General features: G+C 38.5%; 2 protein-coding genes, 1 long non-coding RNA gene and 1 pseudogene across 3 annotated transcripts; 2 read left to right on the forward strand and 2 right to left on the reverse strand.

Moving 5' to 3' along the window:
- Positions 1-728: 728 nt before the first annotated feature.
- Positions 729-23,966, reverse strand: LOC139034165 (uncharacterized). The gene is made up of 4 exons (XR_011486596.1): positions 23,862-23,966; positions 9,362-9,478; positions 7,953-8,059; positions 729-982 (listed from the first exon to the last, which is right to left on the reverse strand). It is a non-coding gene; the product is annotated as an uncharacterized lncRNA (long non-coding RNA).
- Positions 3,561-4,462, forward strand: LOC110142046 (olfactory receptor 52D1-like; annotated as a pseudogene).
- LOC110142045 (olfactory receptor 52D1-like) lies at positions 17,288-18,232 on the forward strand. The gene has a single exon (XM_020901056.2). It carries the CDS (start codon positions 17,288-17,290, stop codon positions 18,230-18,232), a length of 945 nt encoding a protein of 314 aa, XP_020756715.2.
- Positions 23,967-25,499: 1,533 nt separating the features above from the next.
- Positions 25,500-26,583, reverse strand: LOC139034163 (adropin). Its single transcript, XM_070464599.1, has one exon. The coding sequence runs from the start codon at positions 26,156-26,158 to the stop codon at positions 25,928-25,930; it is 231 nt and encodes a 76-aa protein (XP_070320700.1). The 5' UTR covers positions 26,159-26,583; the 3' UTR covers positions 25,500-25,927.
- Between the last annotated feature and the right edge of the window lie 748 nt (positions 26,584-27,331).

Here is a 27,331-nt window from a genome sequence, read left to right on the forward strand (position 1 = left end):
CCAGTACCATACTGTCTTGATGACTGTGGCTTTGTAGTATAGTCTGAAGTCAGGCAGGTTGATTCCTCCAGTTCCATTCTTCTTTCTCAAGGTTACTTTGGCTATTTGAGGTTTTTTGCATTTCCATACAAATTGTGAAATTATTTGTTCTAGTTCTGTGAAAAATACCGTTGGTAGTTTGATAGGGATTGCATTGAATCTATAGATTACTTTGGGTAGTATAGCCATTTTGACAATATTGATTCTTCCAATCCATGAACACGGTATATTTCTCCATCTGTTTGTGTCCTCTTTGATTTCTTTCATCAGTGTTTTATAGTTTTCTATGTATAGGTCTTTTGTTTCTTTAGGTAGATATACTCCTAAGTATTTTATTCTTTTTGTTGCAATGGTGAATGTTATTGTTTCCTTAATTTCTCTTTCTGTTTTCTCATTGTTAGTATATAGGAATGCAAGAGATTTCTGTGTCTTAATTTTATATCCTGCAACTTTACTGTATTCATTGATTAGCTCTAGTAATTTTCTGGTAGAGTCTTGATGATATAGGACAGGTGGGGTGAAGGATAATACAACCACCTCGGTTATTATTCTTCATTACTAGAGTTGTGGAGCAAGAGGCCCTGGGTTTTTCATCAAGGCCAAAGGGATCAGAACACAGAGTGATATTAAAATTCAATGACAGTGATATTAAACTTAATTTAAAATTAATGCTCTAGAATAGTAGATAGTGAGAAAAGGATTGAGTGATGCTTAGTAATCTTCTATAAATAAACATCCTCATTGAACTGACAAAATGTTATAAAATATTTTTATTACATCTCTCTTCTTATTTCTATCAATTCATGGTTTGTATCAAAGCTGATATTCCTTGACCATTAGATCTTCCTCCTCTAGGATTTTCCTTTTCTCCAGGAGTTTGGTCTTCCTATCTGATCATATGTGTAGAAACTCAGTTGAGGTTCTCTAAGGATAAGTAATGCCACTGAAAAGGGAAGACATAACAGTAACTTCTCCTTGACCTGTTCAATCAAACCCCAGGGCAAATACCCACATCATTTGTTATGCACAACAAACTCAAGAATAAGCCATGCTATTGAATGTATTTATCTGGGAGCTAAGACTGAAGAAATTTAGGTTGTGCTACAGAAAGAGGTACCTGGGAGGACAGAAATTGTGTAAGTATTACTTTCTTCTCAGATTCTGCAACAGGGATGCTACTTGAACATGATATCTAAGTATATATCATTATTGCCGAAGTGAGAAGCAGGAGCTTTGTGATCCACTGAAGAAAAGTCAGTTCCTATAGTGGCAATGGGACAAAGGAAAAAAAAAAAAAAAACAAAATTCCAAGCAAGTATGTATGGGCTTGCTCTTACTTTTTTTCTCTCTTACTTTTGTGCTATATCCCACTTTTTATTTTTTTTCTCTTTCTTCTCATCATTTACTTTCTCCTGTTTACTCAAAATTATTACTGGTGTTATTTTAAAATTCTTAATTCAAAGTTTTGTTATTTGATTTTATCATTTTATAACAAAAACAATGCAGTCCAGGAATTTATTACAAATTTTAGAACTGGAATTATGCCATGCAGATGCTATGTTTTCATATTCTATAATTACATTAGAGAGTGTTGCTCTGAACTTGATTTACTCTTTAAATGAGCTATTGTGAAGAGGAAACTTAACTGCACAATAATGTATGTGTTTTGCCTATCCTTTACATGCTAATATCTACTTTCTAAACTTTTATTTGCTGAAGTAAAGCTATTATTCAAAGTAAATCTTAAACCATATGTATTAAGACAATTTACAGCTTCATTAGCAAATAAGTTTAGATTTCCCTTATTGTCTTTTCTCTTATTCAATTTCAAATGAGAAAGCTCCTCAGTGGTTGCCAAGTCCAAAACTGAGAGATATGTTTATTTCTGCCCCCATGCCATCTTCTAGGTGTTAGGACTTCTAGTCCTTTTTAGCTCCTTGGCCTACATTTGAACTAGTCAAACAGCACAAAAGTTATACATATATATATTTCCTAACAGAAGCAGACCTATCTGCTTAATTAGCTCTCTGGTCATACTGGAATATGAGTGATAAAATATGCACTTATTATTTTGCAGGCTCTACTCCCTGTATTTTCAGCTGTTTTTCCTCGTTTTGATTTCTACCTCCCCATGGGTACAACGTGCTGCCACTGTTGCTCTTATATATCTGGTCTATAAACTGTCCTCAGAGTTGACAGTGGTACTTGTCAGCATGACACTATTGAGCCATATATTGCTAAATTCTGATACCTCCAGAACTCTGAAGTTTGAACTTATCAGATGAAAAGGATGGGAAAAGAGGCGATGTTTGAAGGAGAAATGAGATATTGGCTGAAAGAGGATGATTATTACCTGGTTCAAAATAGTTACCTTCCATAGGAGGAGGGTGGCTCTTAATTTTAACATAATCTGAGGAGACAAATGCAGAATGTGTCCTAATTTAGAACCTTCTGCTATCACTTTTATAGTTCTCATTCCACGGAAAAAGAGTCCAGAATATGTGCAATTAAAAGTATTCATCAAAGCATGCTAATTGATGTGGCACGGTGGACAGTCAAGTGAAATTTAGGACAGAGTCTTGTGTTCTCTTCATTCTGCAATGTCACTGCCATTTCAAGGGACAATTGACACTTGAATATGAGTCTGAACTGCACAAGTCCACTTGCATACTGATTCTTTTCATTAAATATATGTAATATTACTACATGATTCAGGGTTGGTTTCATGTACAGACGTGGAACTGAGGATACAGATGGCTGACTAAGGGATTTCAGCTTCTGAGGATTTTACTATCCGTGGTGGGTCCTGACACCAATCCTCCATGCATACTGAGGGAACACTGTATTTCACAAATGAATGTATTAGTCACTTAGTCATGTTCAGCTCTTTGTGACCCCATGGACTAGAGCCCACCAGGCTCCTCTGTCTATGGGATTTCCCAGGCAAGAATACTGGAGCGGGTTGCCCTTTCCTTTTACAGGAGATCTTCCTGACCCCTGGATCAAACCAAAGTCTCCTGCATTGCAAGAGGATTCTTTACCATCCAAGCCACCAAGGAAGCCCCATTTCACAAATAGTCTTGTACAAATTAATTTTCAAGAGGGCTAACACATTTAAGGTTAGAGTTGTCTGATTGTGAATCTACTTATGATACAATTTTTCTTTATCTTAAACATCCAGAGTGCTTCAGAACCAAGACTAAACATCTTATCTGTGAATCTTCTAACTCACAGAAGTAGAATAAATATCTCTACCTCTTTGTTCATAAAATGGTTTGTTCATAAACCTTTTACTACATTGATCATGTGGGAAATTAATCACTGGTTTATATCACTTTCTCCCCATTAGAATGTCAATCTGAAATTAGGAATTAGGTCCTATTTATCATTTTATTTTTAGAGTATAAAACATTCTCAAGATTTATATTAATTAATAAATGAAGTCATCAGTAAATAAATGGTCATATGAATATGAAAGTATACACATATTCTGCAACTGAACACAGCCCATATTTTTCATCATGTCATTGCCAAACAACATCAGCTTTCATCCCAGTATCTTTCTTCTCCTCGGCATTCCAGGGATGGAGGCCATTCACACTTGGATATTAATGCCCTTCTGCCTTATTTATTTAAGTGCTCTCCTTGGAAATTTCTCCATTCTATTTATTATCAGAACAGACTCCAACCTGCATGAGCCCAAGTACTTCTTCCTCTGTATGCTCTCTGTGGCTGACTTGATCCTTACTGCTATGTCCAAAATCCTCAGCATTTTTTGGTTCCATGACAGGGAGATGTACTTTGAAGCCTGCCTTGTCCAAGTATTTCTCATTCACCAGCCTTTGATAGATATGTGGCAATCTGCAATCCTCTGAGACATTCCATTATCCTGACACACAGAGTCATCCAGAACTTGGGGCTGGCTATTGTCTTCCGTGGAGTTGTGCTGTTCAGTCCTCAACCCTTTATGCTTCAGTGGCTTCCCTACTGCAGAACTAATGTCATCCCTCACACCTACTGTGAATTTATGGCTCTGATCAAGCTGGCTTGTGCAGACACCAGGATCTGCAGAATATACAGCCTAACTGCTGCCTTCCTCACTGGAGGTTTAGATTTCATATTAATCCTCTGTTCCTATGTTGTCATCCTTTACACTGCCTTCCATCTTCCATCTGAGGTTGTTCAGCTCAAGACCCCATGCACTTGTGGATCCCATGTGTGTGTGATCCTGGTGGCCTATACTCCAGCCTTTTTATCCTTCCTTACTCACAGGTTTGGGCACCACGTGGTTTCTCATATTCACATCTTTGTGGCTAACATCTATGTCCTCATCCCGCACATGGTGAACCCAATAATCTATGGCATAAGAACCAAGAGGATCAGAGAACGATCTCTCCAACTTTTGACTTCTCACAAATTCTAAAATGATTAGTTTTTATGTAATAAGTTTCTAAGACTTATTTTAAAAAAAAGATATTAACCTTCTTTCTAGAAGCCTGGATCCCTACATATTCTATTTGCAATATAAAGCATTAGTTAGTATTGATTTAATGTCATTCTTCTCAGGAAACTTGCTTAGAAGATGACTGACTTAGGTGTTTATTTTTTTGTTTGTTTTTTATTTTCTTTTTTTTTCCATTTATTTTTACTAGTTGGAGGCTAATTACTTTACAATATTGTAGTGGTTTTTGTCATACATTGACATGAATCAGCCATGGATTTACATGTAATCCCCATCCCGATTCCCCCTCCCACCTCCCTCTACACCCGATCCCTCTGGGTCTTCCCAGTGCACCAGGCCCGAGCACTTGTCTCATGCATCCAACCTGGGCTGGTGATCTGTTTCACCCTAGATAATATACATGTTTTGATGCTGTTCTCTCGAAACATCCCACCCTCGCCTTCTCCCAGAGTCCAAAAGTCTGTTCTGTACATCTGTGTCTCTTTTTCTGTTTTGCATATAGGGTTATCATTACCATCTTTCTAAATTCCATATATATGTGTTAGTATACTGTATTGGTCTTTATCTTTCTGACTTACTTCACTCTGTTTAACATGTCTCCTTGATAATTCAATTTCTCCACTTTTCCGTGATCTTTCTCATTATGTTTGCTTCCACAATACTATTCTGTTTTTCAGTTTTATGAACTTCAAGAGACACTAGTATTGATTCATTATTCTGACTTTCACTAAGCTTAATTAATGGAATTGTCTATTTCTCGTAGACAAGAAAACTGAAAATATTTTAAATCTAAAACCTCAGAAACTGGCATAGTTCTAGTTAAATATCTTCTGAGAAAACAGATAAAGAAACTATTCCCTCCAGATTACTTCCTGGAATTTTGTGTGGCATATTACTATTTCCTCAATCCATCTAAAATTCTTATAAGTTTTCTAAATAATATCTAGTCCCACAAAAACTTCTTCAGAAGACTTAATGAATCCAATACTGTCCTACCATTTTCCCTTTTATTTCCTCAATTGGTTCAAACTGATTCATTTGATTCACTGAAAATATATATAATTCTGTCTACCATTCTTTTGTGTTCTTGCATACTCTATTTAACTCACAATATGTATTATAAAACAGAAATATTGTATTCTGACATTTCTTTATAAGTCATCTTTCTAGTTACTCTTGACTGTGATATTGTTCATTCCTCTTCCTTTCTGAAGTTTAGTAACAGACTAAACTTTTGTATGGAATATCATGTACTTATCATAGGCATATAACTCATTTGGGGCATGCCAAGTCATTATAGGTACCTAATACAATACAGTGCTTTTCTTTAAGATATACACTATTCCTGATAATGATCTAAGCAGTTTTGTCATGAGGCCATAGTAGCATATATTACCAAATTCTTCAGTAACCTGAGTACCTCTCTCAATTAGCAGTTCTTCAGAATCATGTTACTTATTGTCTTTAATCTTTGTTTTCTTCTTTCTGAGCAAGTGGGTTATCAGATATCAGTTCTACATGACCCCTTTCTGTAGACTGCCCTATGATTTCATACCTCCTCCCTCAATAGTAAAGTGTTAACTCTGTGCTCATATTTCTGGTTGTATAAACTTATTTTATTGTCATCCATTTCATATTATGTTGGTTAGTACAAAAATTACCTGAATATTCTAAATTCTAAGAGAGGCAAAAAATTGCTGTTTAAGACAACTGGCTCTCAAGTGATACTGCTCAGTTTTGAATCCAAAAACAACTACTTTCTAACTCTGTTGCTTCTCATCAAGTTATATTATCTGTCTTTCTCAGTTTTGAATGGTAAAATGGAGATATCGACAGCAGTTACTTCAGAAAGTAATCCTGACATTTAAGAATATGCCTATGAGACAAGAGCTCAGGGCTGGTACACTGGGAAGACCCAGAGGGATTGGGTGGGGAGGGAGGTGGGAGTGGGGATAGGGATGGGAACACATGTAAATCCATGGCTGATTCATGTCAATGTATGACAAAAACCACTACAATATTGTAAAGTAATTAGCCTCCAACTAATAAAAATAAATGGAACAAAAAAGAATATGCCTACATGTGATTTGTTTCTATTGAAGTTAATTTATCAAGAGCTTGATAAGTTAAAGCCTAGAATTAAGAAATATTATCCAGCAAGAGTGCTTACTTTGGAATCCAGTGTGGTAAACTGGAAATAACTGGACAATTTGGGGTCTATTTTCACTAATTCTGATGATGTACAATAAAAACTTGCCAGCAAATAGAAAAGAGGAAAATTCAAGAAATAGGAAGAGTCCAGTTAGAAAAGCTGATGAGTTCTTAGAATCATTATCATAGTTATGTTTATACTGAGTTCAGACAAGTCTTAAGAAGAAACTAATGCTTTTGGCTCATGGATCAACCCTCAGAGGCAAAGCTTTTTATGTGTGAGAATTATAATTAATATTACAAAGTATCTTTGATTATTTCTAGAGGGATGCCAACACACATCGTGGAGTAGTCAGGAACCTAGACTACCAATCACACTGTGGTTCAGCCAGCTGCCTAATTAAAGAAGATTGAATGAGTGAATGTACACTAAAATTCTACTACAGCCCAGATATGACCTCATGTGTTGAGAATACAGTAACATACAAGACTGATATGAAACATACAGGTTCCTTATAGTATATAATGTGTATGTAGAGAGGAAGGGACATTTGGGAAGCTGTATGAACTATTTAATACACACAGTGAGCAAATAATTTTGTATTGTGAAAATGTGATATAAAAATATGAGGCACTCTGAGGGAACAGAAGTTAAGGCTACTCTAGATGGAGTGATCACATTGTCTCTGAGAAGTGATCTGAAATATAATGAAAACATTTTCTGAAAATTTAGGGGAAAAAATTCACGCAAAGGGAAAGAGTAAGCAATACAAATAAACATAATCTAATCAACACGCTGGACAACTTGAAATTACAGAACATCATATGTCAATTATAATTAAATAAAAATAATTGAGAGTGAGAGGATAAGGCAATTTGATTTGACTTTAAAAATAGTTCCTGTGGACTCAGTGTATACATGCGTTACCAGAATAATTTAAGGTTAAGGTAAATAAGTCAGTAATGCAAGCTAAATTGTAATCTTCAGGAAAAAATAGAAACAGAATTACAAATGAGAGGCGGCCTTCTGTGTCTTGCAAAACATCATGAAATTTTTCTAACCTCTTGAATTGGAAACTTTTCTCACATCTCTCTGCATAAGGAATTGGTCACTTATTCAATTCATGAAGGTGGTGACCCTGTGTCTTTGTTCATATTTCTTTACACATCCAACCTTCAGTAACTTTTGGTTAACACTGAAGAGTCTACGCACATGTCAGCTACCCTGAGATTACCTTTCTAGCAGCTCTGATTCATCACTGACACCCCTCCTCAGTGTCCTTATGGTATGTGCACTTACCTGCCTTCTATCTCTTGTCATACTGTATTTTACATTTCTGCATATTTTTCTCCTGTATTATATTGCACATTGTTACTTGACAGAGACAATATCTTTTCTGATTTTTGCTGTTTTTTCAATTAATGAATAAAGAAAAAAAGAAACAGAATGTAAGGGAATGCTACTACTTTTTGTTAGTAATTTCAATAAAGGATAACCAGTAAGTTGTTACAAATTTATGACACCAGACACTATCCCCAAACTTCGTTCATTAACCATTTCCTAATTTTGATATTAACTCTTTCACACATACCAAGGGATCAGTTTTCAGAAAAATTGAATTCTGTCAATATTTTGTTTCTTATTTGATAATAGGATGGAGAGGAAGAGGAAATAGTGTTAAACTCACACTTGCTGATGGAAGAATTAAATATATGGCCTATAATGTCTTCTGGCTAAATCCTACTTCCTCTATCATTCTTTACAATAAACAAGGAAACAATCAAACATGAATTGAGTATCCACTAGGACTATGTAAGTTGCATTGCAGGTGTTAACCCCATTAAGTCCTTAAGGAAACTGTGACATGTCTCATCATGTCTGACTCTTGGTGATACAAGGAACTGTATCCCATGTGATACATGGGATACTTTGTGATACATGACTGTATCACCCCATGAGGCTCTTCTGTCCATGGAATTTCCAGGCAAGAATACTGGAGTGGGTTGCCATTTCCTTCTCCAGGGGATCTTCCTGTCTCAGGGATAGAACATGGCTCCTGCACTGAAGGCAGATTCTTTATCATCTGAGCTACCAGATGGTTTTCTTATCATGACACAAATAAGAAAACAAGCTAAGAATGTTCATTTGCCAAAACCTACCCTAAATGAATTCATGGACTATAACTTGAAACCAAGCATAATCACAAAATTTTGAATCTTTGTATTAGCCATTAGAATATACACTCTACAGGGTTTTGTAAATGTAAACTGACACAATGCAGTTAAGATGGCTTTGAACATCATGGACCATTGATCACATATCATCTATTTCTAAGGTCTGTTTAGAATATAGGGCTGATAGATCCACACTCTCATCCTTTGCTTCATCAGCCTTCCTCTGAAGGAATGAACTAAGCAGGGAAGTTCACACAGAAATTTACTTTCAGGAAACTTGCATCCTGGTCACAACCTGTAATAGAGTATAGATGTTGCTGCTTCTAGGCCAGAGGAAGTCTTTTCATGGGCCACAATTTCAAACAGGTTCAATTGCCTCAAGAAATCATATACCAGCCTGTTTTTCACAGCCGGTCTGCTCTAACTGGAGACCTGAGACCTTCCATCTGGCTACTGTCACTCAGCCCAAGGCACAAATGAGAACAACTGCACACTGCCTGAAGTCAGCAGCGGTTCTGGGGGATGAGCACCCACCTTACTGAGGAAGCCTTTAGTTCTCTCATGACTCTCAGATTTTTCCAAATGAGCTCAGTTATAGACATGTTTCCTAATGTGTAAGACTTTCATGGTCATTGCATGTGGATAGTCTCCCTGTGGGGTCAGAGAAACAAGTCATTGGGAATTGAAGATCTTAGTTCAAAATTCGTGTTTGAAGACTTTAAAGGCAATATCTTAATAACAGCAGAAGCCAGGACAGAGTATGGAGGGAAGTGAGTCTTCCTTGTCTCTGGAACCTACCCCTCAGCAGGACAGCTTGAGTCTCAGATTTTTTTTTTTATTCTGTGTGTTAATTGGAAAAGGAAAGATTATGTCTAGTTCCTGTTTTACATAACACCTTTGTATTTTTAACAAGGTAATGCATATTAGCATGCATCTCCCTCCAGAATTTTGAGAGTTAATAAAGAGCACTTGGATCAGTCACCAAAATTGTCCAGATGGTCTTGAGTTGTGCTAGTCACTTCAGTCGTGTCTGACTCTTTGTGACCCCATGGACTGTAGCCCACCAGGCTCTTCTGTCCATGGGATTTTCTAGGCAAGAATACTGGAGTGGGTTGCCATTTCCTTCTCTACCATATGGTCTTAAATGTACATTATTCTCTCAAGGATATGTCCTTGGTTACTCCTGGTATGAGAATGATGGGTGGATTTTACATTCCAAGAGCAGCAGAGAGGGTAAGGATACTCTGACTCCCTTAGTCTAGCTTCACAGTCAGTTAGCAGTGAAGTCTTTTCAAAGACCTCTTCCAACAATCTATACCTTGAGATGGGCTCTTACAATTTTATATGCCCACTCTATTCTGCACTGTGCTCTTAGTGCTCAGCAAGGGGTTTCACTAGCATGGAGGTGGCCTGTTGGGTGACTATCTGGATATACTAAAGGCAAATGCAACAACAGTATAGTCATATGCAAGAGAAAACACAGGTCAAGATAAAAACAAAATAACATTTTTTTTTTTTTCATAAAGAGCCACATAAACATAATATGACTTGTTAAGTTCCCCTAGGCTAGAAGTCAGGTCAGTCAGAGTACTTGCATAGCACATTGATCCATGATGAGAGTTGGGGCGGTGGCTGTCTCTGTAACATCCATATCTTTACGGAGTTTGATCTCTCTGCAAGGTCCCTATTCTGCCATATGGGTCAACAGATCCTACTGGTTGATCATTCTTATGTATTAAAGTCTAGGATAGTACTTTAGTTTAGCTGACCAAGATGGTTTTACACTTAGTATTTTAATCTAGCTGTTGAATATTTTACTTTTTGTCCCTACTCCGCTGTTAGGTGATTGTAGAGGAATTGGAACTTCAATTCAGTGTCATGTTCTTTTGTCTGCTCTTGTATATCATGAGCTTTAAATGTGACCTCCCAATAATTGTTTACAATGTCAATGCCTTGGACAGCCACAAGACAAGCAGATCTTCATACCCACTCTCCTGAGTCTTAAAAGTTTATATAGAGGCTGTAACTGGGTTCAGTCATGTGTTCCATACAGAAGGTCTTGACAAAACATTGCTCTCACCCAAGGCTAATATGTCCCTGGAATAGCTCTTAGTGTAGAAGTGGTGGGTGGAATGAGGACAGGGGAGGGGTTGAGAAGATTCTTACTGGCATATTTTCACATAGTTTAGGGAGAAGAAGGCTAGCAGGAAACTGGATTGTGGAGATTAGAGTTCAAGAAGTATTCAATTGAAATGCATATTACATACCCAGATAGAGAAGTCAATTTGTTGGGTGGATAGAGAAGTTCTATTTCAACAAATAGGGCAGAGATGGTGATACAAACTTGGAAATCTTCAATGCACACGCTGTTATTTGTAGCCATAGAAATAAGTGTGGCCATAGAAGGAAAGATGACAAATATGCAGAAGATAAAGGCAGAACAGGGAAAATTAAAGAGAAGGAGAAACTGGAGAAACATGTAAGGAAGCAGATGATACAAAATATTTTCACCAATCCTATTTTTCCCCATCCTCTATATTTAGTACAACAGCAAGTTCTGTTGATTATATCTTAAACTGGTCTCATTCCTCTTAATTCACTTTATTTTGACAATCTTCACATAGGATCCAAGCTGCTATTGTTTTTTTGAGGCATATACCCTGATAGTCAATCATCTATTTGCTTCTGCTCCTAAATTAGTAGTCATCCTTGATTCTTTTTTGTTTTTTACAGTCATTCCACAAATTTAACTCCATAATCCATTTATGTTTCTACATATTCAGCTTCCTTAGAAAACCTGACATCATCTTAAACCTGCTCTTTGAAAACAGACTTAATTTTATACCAGTAGATCTATGAAAGTGAAAGTGTTAGTCACTTAGTCATGTTCAACGATTTGGGACCCAATGGACTATAGTCTGCCAGACTCTTCTGTCCATGGAATTCTCCAGGCAAGAATATTGGAGTGGGTGCCATTCTCTTCTCCAGGGGAATCTTCCTGATCCAGGCATAAAACCTGGGTCTCCTGAATTGCAGGCACATTCTTTTCCATCTGAGCTACCACAGAAGTAGATCTATAGAGGAGATCAGTATACGTTGCTGAAAAGAAAGTTTCCTATTGAAATAGATTAAATTTAAGCTTTTTTTCATTGATTTATAAAGTCCTAAATGACCTGACATGTGCCTCTTTTCAACTTTCTCAAGTACCACTCTTCCTTACATAACTTGTTTCAGCTGTCCTACTCTTTGCCTCCTTCTCAAAACTTAGTAAGTATTTCTCCCAGTAAGCAAGATACTCCTTCCATCATTTCTTTTTCTTGCAATACTTTTCTTCCTCTCTCTGAATGACTGGTATTTTCTTATCATCTGGATCTCAATTCAGTCACTATCTCCAACAGAGTACTTTCCTGACCTTTCTTCTTACCTCCAGTCAGTCTCCATCACATTAACCTCTGAGCTTTCATAAGAGAATATTTTATTCCCTGAAATATTATGTTTTTTATTTTTTTTTGTTGATTTTTCTCATTACAACAAATATTCTAAAATAAAGGACCTTTTCCACTTTGATTATTACATTTTCAATTCCTAGAATATTACCTATTTCTTGATGCAAAGAAAGGAACTGGTTTAATAAATAAAAACAGGAATGTGAAAAAGTTCCATGTACATGGTTGTTCAGCAAGAGATTACACAGCCTCTTTGCACAGTAAAGTTTTAACAGTAGATGTGGATAATTTTTTTTTTGTCTTTATTTCTATTATGTTCCTATCACACTTGCAAAAAAAATTCATCTCTTCTTTCTCTTTTTTTGCAATTAGTGGAACAATGAAAATAACACATATATCTGGGAACTGAAGACTGGTTAAGTAAATTATGGAACATAAATTAAATGATGTATTTTATGGCCATAAAATAATATATGATTCCATAATGTAATCATGGAGACTTCTCTATCAACATAAGGTCTTTGTTGCATTACATTTTCTCACAGGAAATTATATATACTCAACCAAGTCAAAAATTATTGTGTAAAGCCAATGTGATTATACATTTGAAAGAATTTAAAGTTAAGAAGCATATTTGTAAACTGTGTATTTCTAATGAACCAGTGGGTCCCAAGGAAAATAGTCTCAGAGTGAGATAGATTACATTGACAAAATTATGTTTTCTTCCCCTTTTCTTGGATCTTTAATAAAAGTGGAGGAGAATAATGCTGAAGACTGGCTTCTATCTTTGGCTCAAGAATTTCCGCTCAGGCATATATTGGGCTCCACAAGGAACCCATGCACACCTGAGACACTTTCTTGACTCCTGGGAGGCTGTGGGTCTAAAACTATTATAATTGAGGTTAGCTGAAAAAGTGGATTATAATAAAGACAGGTCAGGAGATTCTGGTAATATAGGACAGGTAAGGTAAAGATAACACAACCACCACAATATCTCCCTTTATGCCCAAAGGTTTGGAGCAGAAGGTAGTAAGTACTTCATCAAGGAGAAAGGGATCAGAAAACAGAATGATACTGGATGATTAAAATGAATCTCTAGGATAAGTACTTCTTGATCACCAAATCCTACTTCTCTAGGATTTTCCTTTTCTCCAGGAGCTTTATAGTCTTCCCATCTGATCTTATCTCTAGGAAAGTCATGACATTCAGTTGAAGTTCTCTATGGATAACTATGCCAATGAAGAGGGACATAAAAGTAACAGCTCATTGATCCCCTGCTTAATGAAACCCTTGGGCAAAGTACATACATCATCATTTGATATATACAACAGACTCAAGAATAAGCCAGGTTATTGAAGATATCCTGCCAGGAGCTGAAGAGGAAAATTCTAGGCTGCGCTACAGAAAGAAGCACTTGGGAGGAGACAGATCTTGTGAGTTTACTTTCTTTTCAGATTTTGCAAGCTCAGGAATGCTACCTGCACGTGTCATGTCTAAAGTACATGTTATTGCTGCTGAAGTAAGAAGTAGGAGCTTTGGGATCCACTGAAGAAAGGTCAGTTCCTGTAGTGGTAACAGGACAAAAAGAAAGAAATTCCAAACAAGTATTAAATTCATGTGGCTTCTGTGGAAACAGGCTGAATGAGGGTGTCCTAAATAGGATCCAGGCTGTCTGACTTCTTTGCTTTATCACACTCGAAGGACAGGGAAACCTGACATGCTGCAGTCAGTCCATGGGGTCACAGAGAGTCAGACACGACTTAGTTACTGCACAGCTATAAAAAATCTAAATATGAGTTTCTAATTCAGGCCTTAGTCACTAGTTCTCAAGAAGAAAGTGAAGACCAAAAAACAGTGAGTCAGAGTTAAGTTATATGGAAAGAGTTTGTGCACAAAAAAGTATCCCTCTGCCAGAACAATGAGCCTACTTTAGGGGTCATTTAATTCCCTAATGTGCAATTTCACAGTAAATACGTTGTTTGCTGGTTTGCATTTCTAAATTTGCTTCATTCATTTTTGTCTTTTTTGTGAACTTGGTAGACTATTTTTTCAGGTTTGGTCCTATTTTAAATGACATGTTTTTAAAAATTATTTTACTGTTCCACTAAATCTCACTCTTTTTTCTTATCCTCATCTTCTTTCTCCTATTTTTATAGGAGAAAATTGTTGGTGTTATTTTAACATTCTCAATTTCAACTTTATTAAAATTTCTATCCATCACTATAAATATATAACATAAATGTATATAAAAAGAGCCTCTAGATGAAAGTGAAAGAGGAGAGTGAAAAAGTTGGCTTAAAATTCAACATTCAGAAAACTAAGATCATGGCATCCGGTCCCATCACTTCATGGCAAATAGATGGGGAAGCAATGGAAACAGTGACAGACTTTATTTTTGGGGGCTCCAAAATCACTGCAGATGGTGACTGCAGCCATGAAATTAAAAGACACTTGCTCCTTGGAAGAAAAGCTATGACCAACCTAGACAGCATATTAAAAAGCAGAGACATTACTTTGCCAACAAAGGTCCATCTAGTCAAAGCTGTGGTTTTTCCAGTAGTCATGTATGGATGTGAGAGTTGGACTATAAAGAAAGCTGAGCACCGAAGAATTGATGCTTTTGAACTGTGGTGTTGGAGAAGACTCTTGAGAGTCCCTTGGATGGGAAGGAGATCCAACCAGTCCATCCTAAAGGAAATCAACCCTGAATATTCATTGGAAGGACTGATGCTGAAGCTGAAGCTCCATGGATACTTTGGCCACCTGATGTGAAGAACTGACTCATTGGAAAAGACCCTGATGCTGGGAAAGACTGAAGGCAGGAGGAGAAGGGGATGACAGAGGATGAGATGGTTGGATGGCATCACCAACTCGATGGACATGAGTTTGAGCAAGCTCCGGGAGTTGGTGATGGACAGGGAAGCCTGGCATGCTGCAGTCCATGGGGTTGCAAAGAGTCGGACACGACTGAGCAACTGAACTGAACTGAATGTAATCTAAAAATTTATTGCAGGTTTCAGAATTGGAATTATGCCATGCAGATGGCATATGTTCTCATATTTTATAATTTTATAAGCGGATATTCCTTTGAACTTGATTTGCTCTTTAAGCAAAGAGTTATTCTGAAAAGCAAATTTAATTGCACAATTGTGGGTATGCTTTACGTATCCTTTATATACTAATATCTAGTTTCTGAACTTCTATTTTACTGCTAAAATGAAGTTATTATTCAAAGTAAATATTGAACCATATATATTGACTCAATATCAATTTCATTACCAAATAATTTTAGATTTCTCTTTTTGTCTATTCTCTCATTCATTTTCAAATAACAATCATCTATACATGCTCAGAGGTTGCCAACTTCAAAATTTAGAGCTGTATTTATTTTTTATTCCATGTCATTCTATAGGTGTTAGGACTTTAATCTTTTTTTAGCTCTCTGACATACACTTAAAGTTGTTGTTGAGTAGCACAGCTCTGAGAAGTTATGCATCTTTTATATATTTCCTAATGGAAGTGGACTTTTTTATTTAATGAAAAAATAAATAAATATTTATTTTTATAAATATAATATTTTATATTTTATTTTATATTTTATATTTTATATTTATTTAATTTTATAAATAAATATTCTGGTCATACTGGAATAATAGTTATAGAATTTGCACATTATTTTTGTGAGCTTTCTAGTTCCTGTATCTTCAGCCATTCTTCTCTTGTTTTTGACTTATAACTCTCTAAGGGTACAATGTGCTGCCATTGGAACACATCACTCTTGTATATATGATCTATAAACTGTCCTCAGAGTTAACAGTGAGACTTCTGAGCATGGCACAACTTAGCTATATAATGTTAAGTTCTGCAAGCTCCAGAAATCTGCAGTCTGAATTTGCTGGACAGAAAGAATGGAGAAGAGAGGTGGTTTGGAGGAGGAATAAGATACTGGTTGAAAAATGATTACTGCCTGGTTCAAACTAGTTACCTGCCATAAGTGGGTAGCTCCTAATTTGTACTTAGTCTGAGGAGATGGATACACCCTGGTTTACAGTCTTTGTTGTCATTCTTAAAGTTCTCATTCATTGGAAAAAGCATTTAGAATATGTGTAATCAAATTCTTTTTCAAAACATGCTAATTACATGTGGCAGAGTAGACAGGCAATTTAAATTTAGGAGAGAATCTTCTATTTGCTTCATTTTACAATGTGATTTCCATTTTAATATATTTCATAAATAGTTCTGGACAAATGAATTTTAAACTGGAGTAACAGAGTGAAGAGGGTAATAGGGTTTCCTGATTGTGAACTTAATGCAAGTTATAATTTTCTCTTATTTTTATCTATTTTAAAGGTACAGAATGGATGAGAACCAAGATTATGCATCTTATCTACAAATCCTCTGATGCACACAAGTGGAATAAATATCCCTATATAATGCATGCATGCATGCTAAGTCACTTCAGTTGTGTCCAACTCTGTGCAACTCCATGGATGACAGCCCACCAGGCTCCTCTGTCCCTGGGATTCTCCAGGCAAGAATACTGGAGTGGATTGCCATTTCCTTCTCCAATGCATGCATGCATGCTAAGTCACTTCAGTTGTGTCCGACTCTGTGCGACCCCATAGATGGCAGCCCACCAGGCTCCTCTGTCCACAGGATTCTCTAGGCAAGAATACTGGAGTGGGTTGCCATTTCCTTCTCCAATCCCTATATAATAGGTCATAAAATTAAATAATTCATATAACTTATACTGCATTAATCATATGTGAATTTAATCATTGGTTTGCACCAGTTTCTCCCCTATTTAGCATGTTAACATCTAAGTTTAGAGATTGAGTCCTATTTATCCATTTTATCCTTGAAACATTATAAGTATTTCATACAGCAAATAAATATAATGTATATATAATATATATATGTAAAAATAATACAAAGTCTTCAGTAAGTGATGGAGAAGTGGATATGAAACAATCTAATCCATTCTGCACTTGAACACAACTGGCATTCTTTCATCATGTCACTGCCAAACAATACCAGTATCCATCCCAGTACCTTTCTTCTCCTTGGCATTCCAGGGATGGAGGCCATCCATACATGGATATCAATGCCCTTCTGCCTTATTTATTTAAGCGCTCTCCTTGGAAATTTCTCCATCCTATTTATTATCAGAACAGACTCCAACCTGCATGAGCCCATGTACTTCTTCCTCTGTATGCTCTCTGTGGCTGACTTGATCCTTTCCACTACTGTTATGCCCAAAATCCTCAGCATTTTTTGGTTCCATGACAGGGAGATCTATTTTGAAGCCTGCCTTGTCCAAGTATTTCTCATTCACTCACTATGCAGCATGGCCTCAGGGTTTATCTTGGCCATGGCCTTTGATAGGTACGTGGCAATCTGCAATCCTCTGAGACATTCCATTATCCTGACACACAGAGTCATCCAGAACTTGGGGCTGGCTATTGTCTTCCGTGGAGTTGTGCTGTTCAGTCCTCAACCCTTTATGCTTCAGTGGCTTCCCTACTGCAGAACTAATGTCATCCCTCACACCTACTGTGAATTTATGGCTCTGATCAAGCTGGCTTGTGCAGACACCAGGATCTGCAGAATATACAGCCTAACTGCTGCCTTCCTCACTGGAGGTTTAGATTTCATATTAATCCTCTGTTCCTATGTTGTCATCCTTTACACTGTCTTCCATCTTCCATCCAAGGCTGCTCGGCTCAAGACCCTGGGCACTTGTGGATCCCATGTGTGTGTGATCCTGGTGGCCTATACTCCAGCCTTTTTCTCCTTCCTTACTCACAGATTTGGACATAATGTGGCTCCTCATATTCACATCTTTGTGGCTAACATCTATGTCCTTGTTCCACCCATGGTGAATCCAATGATCTATGGCATAAGAACCAAGAGGATCAGAGAACGATTCCTCCAGGTTTTGACTTCTCACAAATTCTAAAACAATCAACTCTTTCTGTAACAATTTTCTAAGATTTATGAAGAAAAGAGATATTAACCCTCTTTCTAGAAGACTAAATCTCTACATCTGCTATTTGTAATATAAAGTATTAATTAGCACTGACGAGACTTATTCTTAAAATTCTTGCTTTAGATGATAGCTGACTTAGATGATTTATTTTTAATATATTTGCTTGGTAATGAAATGTCTCCACAATCATGTGATCTTATTCACTATGTTTACTCATACAAGATTGCTCTGTTGTTCAGTCTTATTAGCTTTATTAGAAGTGTTGTTATTGACTTACTACCTCTGACTTTCATTAAGCTGCCATGCATTTGTAGGTTTCAGTTAATTGGGCTATCTCTGAAACAATAAGACAAATTATTTTAACTCCATAACCTTGGAAATTGAGATGGTTTTTAGCAAAATGTCTTCAGAGAAGGCCAATGCAAATTAAAAAAAAAAAAAACTGTCATGATATATCTTCCAGAGGCCTTCCTATAATCTCTTTGTAACATATTCTTATATGTTTAATTTATTTATTTAATTATGTTCCTAGAATCCTTTGAAACTTTCTAAGTAATATACATTCCCACAAATACTCCTTCAGGATGCTTAATGAATTCTAAAATTGCCCCACCAATTTTCCGTTTTGTTTTGTTTCTTCAGTTTGTTTCAAGTTGATTCAGTATATTCTTTGAAAATTTCTATAGCTCTCTCTCCCATTTACTGACTATCTTCCATACTCTAATCTTATTTGCTACCAAAAAGTACTGTAAAATAGAGAAATATTCTTTTGGCATTTCCTCATAAATAATCTTTCTTGCTACTATTGACTCATATTTGTATAGAATATTGTGTAGGATTATTTATTAATGGTATGTAAGTCATTATGGGTACACCAAGTCATTATGAGTATATATTACAATTATGTTTCCCTTAAGATCTAAACTCTCCCTGATTATGATTCAAACAGTTTTGTCTTTAGGCCATAGCAGTATATTTCACTAGTCTCTTCTCAGTCTGAGTACCTCTCTCAGTTATAATTATTCAAAATCATGCCACTTTTTCTCTTTGATTTTTAATTTATTCTTTCTAAGCAAGTGGGTTATTAGATATGGGGTACTACCTGACCCATTTCTATTGGCTGTCCTATGATTCCACACTTTCTCCTTCAAAATGAGAGTGTAACTCTGTGCTACTATTTCTGATGATCTAAACTTATTTTATTGTTGTCCATGTCAAATTGTCTTATTTAAGATGGAAAGGACCAGCATATCTAAAATTATGAGGTAATAAAAGGTAGCATTTAAAATAACTGGCTCTCAAGCCATATTGCTCAGCTGACTCTAACAACCACTTACTAGCTGTGTTGATCCTCATTAAGTTACACCACCTATATGCCTCAGTTTTCTGAATGGTAAAATGGAGAAAATTGATAATAGCTATTTCAGAATATAATTCTAACACTTAAAAAAATGCCTGTTGTAATTTGGTTCCATTGGGGTTAATTTATCAAGAGCTTAAAATTTAAAGCCTAGAATTAAGAAACATTATCCAGGAAGAATGTTTAAATTGGAATCCAATAAACTGGAAATAATTTTACCACTTGGGATCTATTTTCATTAATTTTGAAACCAAATGATGAGAATTTGGCAATGATTAATAATAGATTCAAAAAAAAGGAAAAGAGTCCAATTAGAAAAGCTGGGCTGATGAGTTCTTAGAACCATCATCATAGTTACGCTTATATTGAGTCTACACAGGTCTACGTAAGAAAATGAGGTTTTTGACTCATGGATCAGCTCTTATAGGTAGTTTTTATAACTGTGAATTTTATTTAATATTGAAGAACTATCTTCACTTATTTCTAGATCAATGACAACACATATTCTGGAGTAGTCAGGAACCTCAGCTACCAGTCAGCTTAGGTAGTAGTTCAGCCAGGTGCTTAACTGAAGGAGATTCATTCAGTGAATGTACACTAGAATTCTACTATGGCCCAGACATGCGAACAGTAACACACAAGATTAATATGAAGCACACAGGTCTGTTGAATTATATAACATGTATCTTGGAAGGAAGGGACATTTGAGAAGGTGCTTAAAATAAGTGATTTAATACACAGTGAGAAAATAACTTCACATGATGGAAATATAATATAAAAAATAGTAGTATAATAAAACATAAGTAGTGCTCTGAAAGAACAGAAGAGGGTTCTTCTCTAGAGAGTGTATTCATATTCCCTCTGAGAATAGGTTTAAAATATAATGAAAACACTTTTTTGAAAAGGTGGGAAAGAAAAATTCATGCAAAGGAAAAAGTAAAAAGACCTGAAGGTAGAGAATAGGTTCTTTAAGGACAGTTAGAAGAACTGTGCTTGGGAACAAAATGGACAAAGGAGAGAGTCATAACATATGCATTTGGAGAAGGCTACAGAAACCAAAACCATTCATCATAATTATTCAGACCACAGAATTGTGTGACCATCCTGGGGACCAATGATGACATGGAAAAACAACAATGAGATGAGAACATTGCTGTCCATTAACTTAAGGTAAAACTGGAAAGTCAGAGGACATCCTTGAAAGACGGTGACTGACTTTCATTACCATACTTGGAGAACTGAGAATGCTTAGGAATAGTAAAGCTCCAGGGAAGATGAAATTCTCAAACCTAGTAAGTCTTCTATGCTACTTCAGGGCCATGTTTGGAAAAGAGTGGGGCAGTGAGTCATAGAATGAAGACATCTGAGCTGTCACACCTAAAAATTTTGAAACTGTTGCTTAAAGAATAAAAGAAAATGACAATATCAATAATTTGGGGGGGCACAAATTTAAAGTTGGTTGGGGAAATATTATTGATATAGGAGCAATCCCCTATGATATAACATTTCTTGTAAGAACCTTTGAAATGGTACTATTATGTGGCTAGTTTGATTCTTGGAAATTTTATTTTACTAACTGAAATAAAGATGCTAGAAATGCCATCATCTCACACAATACAGAAATGTATAAAAACACTCAGAGATCTGGATATGATGAAATGGACATATTATAAAATGCTCATAAACCAGTAGCCAATTATATTTTATGAAAGGCAATAGAGAGGATTTATCAAGTGAATTCAGAAGTAATACACTGATGAGAGAGGGACTGTCCCACTGAGAATCTAGCGATGACTGGCCTCTATAGCCTGGAATAAAGGAGGCACATACTATTACGGACTGTGTGCCTGTTCAGTTGTGTACGACTTTTTGTGACCCCCATGGACTGTAGCCTGACAGGCTTCTCATGAATTTTCCAGGCAAGAATACTGGAGTGGGTTGCCATTTCCTTCTCCACGGGAATCTTTCCTACCCATGTCTCTTGTATCTCCTGCATTGGCAAGCAGGCTCTTTACAAGCTAAGTCACCAGGGAAGCCCTTATGTACTATCATGCTGCTGCTAAGTCGCTTCAGTCATGTCTGACTCCGTTCGACCTCATAGATGGCAACCCACCAGGCTCCCCCATCCCTGGGATTCTCCAGGCAAGAATACTGGAGTGGGTTGCCATTTCCTTCTCCAATGCATGAAAGTGAAAAGTGAAAGTGAAAGTCACTCAGTCATGTCCAACTCTTAGCGACCCCATGGACTGCAGCCCACCAGGCTCCTCCGTCCATGGGATTTTCCAGGCAAGAGTAGTGGAGTGGGGTGCCATTGCCTTCTCCTACATACTATTATAGAACTAGGAAATACAAGATAAAATAATATCATCTTAATAGAACTTAGTCATATGAAACAAGGTAGTAAATTTTTCTTTGTAGTTAAAGTGAAGGTCACAGTATTGGTCAAGGGTCCTGATGCAGAAAGAAACATGGAGACGGTTAATATAATATGGCATTCCAGGGGGCAGATAAATGTCAGCTAAAAAAAAAAAAAAAAAAAAAAAAAAGCTATTTTTCAATGTATACAACCAAAAGAAACCAAAGATAGGTCATCAGGAGGCTGAGAGCAACTACTTCAGTGGAAATGTCACAATACTTTGCTCAGTTTTCAACTTGAGACAATTTCCAGATCCAGAATCCAAATCCAGACTACAGGAGAAGCTGTGTTTCCAAGAGCAAGAATATTGCAACAGTATTGCAAGTTTTCTGGGAGATGAATCTCCTAGTGGAGTCCAGTTCTATAACAGATATATTTGTAACTGACATGATACCAGAAACTCAAAGTATCACTATACCCTCTTACTACAATGAGAAAAAAAAAAAACAGGGAAAAGGTTAAAATGGAGACCGGTTTCAAACTTTGATTCACAGAGGAATCAAAATCCAGCTTCATTCACAAAATCCAGTAATTATTTACTTCCTTTCAAAACTATAATTTAAAAGGACATATGTAGCAGACAGAAGAAACTCCACACTCATTTCTTGAACAGTGGGTAAGAGACTGTACAAGAGAAGATTGAGAGACTTTCCAACGGTCCTTCTGCAGATAGTAAATAAAAACAACATTGCTTCTTGTGAGGAAAGGTAGAGAACAAAATACTCATTACAAACTTAGATGTTGAAGAATGATTACCCTATTCATATCCTCATTTAATTCCCCAGTCTGATCCCCACACAAGTCTAACACAGTCAAAGGTTTTGTCTCTATTTAAACAAATCATGAAGGTGGAGAAGGAGTTAATGGACTACTGAAAACACAACCAATGAACGGCAGCAATTGCAATGCTGTGCCACAAGTTTTTGGGTTTTTTTTTTTGCTAGATTCCTTGGTTATATAACATATGACATTGATCTGGCAGATTCATTATTTTCCAACTATATCAGGAAGAAAGTTAAACAGTTCACATTAACAGGGAAAAAGAGCAAAAATGGCATAAAAATTCAGGCACACTTGGGTCTTGTTAATTCTCCTACTGTTCTGATACAGTTCAAAGGATGCTGAACAATCAATAGATTCTGGATAATATAAAACTAGTTTATTTTAATGAAATAGTCGAACCATTAATAGAAATTTTATTGGAGGCCTTGGTAAGACACATTTGTTTCAAAGAGTGGGAGATAAACCCTATGAATATTAAATGGCCTATCTCATCAGTGAATTCTTAAAAAGCCTTTTGCACTGAGACATTTTTTTAAAAGACATGTTTTAAAATAAAGGATGAATGTTTGCCTCTCACACCTCCTATCGCCAAAATAAAGCACAATTTGTGGTACACCTTTTCATCTACTACAAACATGTACCACGCTCGGGATTATATCTTCAAAGCATTTATGAAGTGATAGGAAAGACTTTAAGCTTTGTGATAGTTCCAAAGCAAGAGTTATGAAGCAGGCCTTGGCTGCATCGTAGAGAGCCCAACAGTTTGTGATACATACAATCTGGAAGTCTCTAATGGATTAAAACATTCGTGGTGGAAAGGTATGTGGAATTTATGGTCAGCTCTAGTTAGGTACAGGCACCGTAGACCTCTAGAGTTGAGTAAAGCCATGGCATAAGAGGCAGAAATTTTTACCCCCCAAAACAGGGGGCTTCTCTCTTGCCTGTGGCGGATACAGGTAATTGACCTTCCCTTGCACGCAATGCAGAGTTCCCAAAGTCCAGGACAAGGATAATAACAATGGTAATAATAATATTCCTACCTCTGTCAGGCAAATTGCTGAGATGAACCGGAAGCAAGAGCACCCACAGTAAGTAGGCTTCCATTTCTGACCAATTGCATAAGCCCAGGACTCTGAGTGGGTGGAGTCCGGTGCTAGGGCTAATGTGACTGACTACCGGGAAACGGTCCTCTCCACCAATGAGGAGGTGCGGCAGGATAGAGGGGCGGGGCCTGGCGGTAGCGCTTCTGGGAAGGCTCTGGCCTTTGAGGCAAGGAAAAGAGGTCATGAGAGTTCTAACTGTGGTGGAAGCGCGGCTGGATGCTGCTTGCAGGTGAGCGCAGTTCTGAAGGAGGGCGAAGCAGAGTAGGATCCATTCCGTCCACTCTGTAAACCAACTATTTCTTGGCCGACTTTTGGAGCCCTGTCGCAGCCCTCCATACCCACAGCTTGGATCCAGCCCTGTACTGTCACCCCTGGTTCTCCGCCCTTTTACTCTTCAGCACCCTCTTTTCTGGTTCACTCTCTTCCTCCACGCCTGCCTCTCTCCTCCTTACCGCTGTCCCTCCACCCACCTTTCTGTACCAGCCGCCTCTCTTTCCTCAGCTCTCCTTTCTGGTCATCTTTCTTAGAATTGTTTTCTCGCACCTATAGTATCATTGCCTATAATCTGAGGTCACGGAGGAGGGGGCACACAAGGGGTGAGGGGCAGACGGTGAATTTTGAATCTCCTAGAAGTGAACGCTAGATTTCCTGCAAAGCAGCCATTCACTGAACCATTTCCCCTCACCTGTGGTCCTTTGTAATTTCTACAGGTTGTGGGCAGTCCCATTTAACTGAAAGCTAAGACTTTCGGTTCAACTTTCTCTTGGCAAAGTGACTGTTCATGAAGGGGGTAAATAAGGACATAGTTATGCTGCCAGTATGATCCAAGAGCGTGTAGAGGACTAAATATTTTTAAAGTGTTTGACAGAAAATAGAGTCAAGGAAGACAAGCAGTCTTAAGTCTCTGCCCTAAAGTCTCATCTCTGTCCATGGGAAAAATCTGGTCCTCATTGAAGCCAACTTGAGGAGACAGGGAGGGGATTGAGCTACAGGAGCTCCATGCCTGAGGCCTGTGATCTTCATCTCTGTTCATAGTCTTTCTCCGATATTCACAGCCTTGCAAGGGCCTGGTCTGCTGCTGCTGCTAAGTCGCTTCAGTCTGTCCGACTCTTGCAACCCTGTAGATGGCAGCCCACTAGGCTCCTCTGTCCCTGGGATTCTCCAGGCAAGAATACTGGAGTGGGTTGCCATTTCCTCCTCCAATGCATGTATGCATGATGAGTCACTTCAGTCATGCTCGACTCTGTGCAACCCCATAGATGGCAGCCGACCAGGCTCCTCGGTCCACAGGGATTTTTAGGGAAGAATACTGGAGTAGGTTGCTGTTTCCTTCTCCAGGCCTAGTCTAGGAGGCACTATTTATTGTGGCACTCTTCTCCAGTCTTCAAGGAACATCATTGCCCTTCTTGCTCCTTACATAGAGCCTGAGTATTTCTTTCTCTGTGTTGCAGGATTTTAGATAATATCAGTATGCATCAGGTTTTAGTGAGTTCTACTGAAGAAACTTATGGGACTGTGTGGAAATATGGGTTGAACAGTTTTGCCATATATACTGCACTCATATATTTCTTTTTTTTTTTTTTTTTTTAGAGCCTTAGATCCATTTATTATCCAGCAAACAGTAGGAGGACCAGAGGAGGGGCCCAGCCTGGACACCCTCCCATTATTGCCATGGATTCTAGTTTGCTTCCCCAACCTTGAGGGCCGAGAGGCGCTTGGCCTAGGGGGAGGGTGGACCCCACCCCCGACCGCTGGGATGGAGGAGAGTCCAGATGGCCCTGGCCCTAGCACCAACTCATGAACCCCTGCCCCAGGCCTGTCTACCTAGGGCCAGCAGGGCCCCTCTTGGAGCCAGGCCAACCAGACACTGGGCGGCTAGGTCCAGTTCCACACAGGCTGGACTCTGAGTTCTGGACCCCAGGCCGGCTGGACCCTGGGATCCCGATTCCAGGTGCCAGGTGGGGTGGACTTAAGTCCCAGACTCCGGGCTAGGCCAAGGGCCGTCAGGGCTGCAGCAGGTAGCTGCCTTCATGGCTGGACTTCTGGGGCGGGGGTGCCTTCTCAGGACAGGGGCCAGGGCTGGAGTTGGGACTGGATTCGGAGAGGGAGTCGATGTTGGCAGAGCGCGAGTGGCAGGCCCAGCAGAGGATGACCCAGAGGAGCAGCAGCAAGAACCCGACGAGGCCGTTGCAGATGATGGCGATGAGGGCCCCCTGGGAGAGGGCTGCCCCCATGACGGGCGCACCCTCAGACGAGCACAGGCTGAGAAGCTGCCTCAATGGCAGGACCCATGCCGAAGCAGAGCGCCGGGACAGCCGGCCTTCCACACACTCAGTGATCCCTGGGCAGTGGAGATGTCTGAGCCTGAGTTAAGCCCGGTGCGCGCCCGCGGGAGGATCCGGGCTAGCGGGATGCTGGGCGCCGAATGATGCTCGGGAGCCTGCGGGCGGGGGGCAGCGGGAGGCGGGCAGGGGTGACGTCCCCTCCCCCGACCCTCCCCCTCAGCAGCGCAGCCTCCGCCGGCCGCTCCCGCCGCGGCGCGACCGGGGCGGCCTCTGCCGCGGGCGGTCTGCGGCGAGCGGCCACCTCCTCCCCCTGGGGCGGCGCCTCCTCCGCGGCCGCGGCCGCTCGCCTGCTCGCACGGCGGCGCTCGGGCGGCGGCGGCCTGCACTCATATATTTCTTGCTGTGATGCTAGTTTTGTTTTTTCAATATCATTTTTTAGTAGTAGGGAAGCAAAGTTTCTACCCTATATTTTCCATTACTAATTTCTCCTTGAAATCCTTCACTAATTTTTTTTTCCCTTTTCTTCGCTCCATCCCCCACCACATGACTCCCCATCATAATGAGTCTGATTGAGAGTCTTAAGAAGATATTTCATACCTGGCATCATGAAAAAGAATCTCCCTTCCCATGTGCTTTATTTGGGATATAGACACTATTTTATGACTTATTTGGAGAAACTTCTAAACTGTTTGGAAAAGAATCCTTAGCCAACTCGGAGTTACTGTAACATGAAACTAACACAGATTTTTCTTTTTTGTTATTTTACTTGACCTTGTTAGGTACCAGAGGTACAGAGCACTTGACCATGGAATGAAATGTGATTCTGTGTCCAGACTACCCATTATTACCTAAATTCTGTCGTATCAACTGAGTCATATGGCCCATCACAGTTCATTGTAAGATAGAAATTCTACCTTTTGGATCAGATACAAGCAGGGCCAGAAGACACAAGTAATCACCATAAACCAGTTTCCCACTTGCCCCTGTCACCTATCACTTTTGTACCATCACTTCTCCAAGTCACATCTGTTGTCTCAGGATGGTTTATTGTGACCAGCTAAAGGAAAAGAAAACAAGTCAAACTTGACTTCTGAATGCATATGTCAGTACAACCTTGAAATG

The sequence above is a fragment of the Odocoileus virginianus genome, unplaced genomic scaffold, assembly GCF_023699985.2.
Source record: "Odocoileus virginianus isolate 20LAN1187 ecotype Illinois unplaced genomic scaffold, Ovbor_1.2 Unplaced_Contig_30, whole genome shotgun sequence".
Taxonomy (NCBI): Eukaryota; Metazoa; Chordata; class Mammalia; order Artiodactyla; family Cervidae; genus Odocoileus; species Odocoileus virginianus.

Bases quoted from the DNA above. Each gene is read 5' to 3' on its own strand.
- LOC110142045 (XM_020901056.2), top strand. From the start codon at position 17,288: ATGTCACTGCCAAACAATACCAGTATCCATCCCAGTACCTTTCTTCTC.
- LOC139034163 (XM_070464599.1), bottom strand. From the start codon at position 26,158: ATGGGGGCAGCCCTCTCCCAGGGGGCCCTCATCGCCATCATCTGCAAC.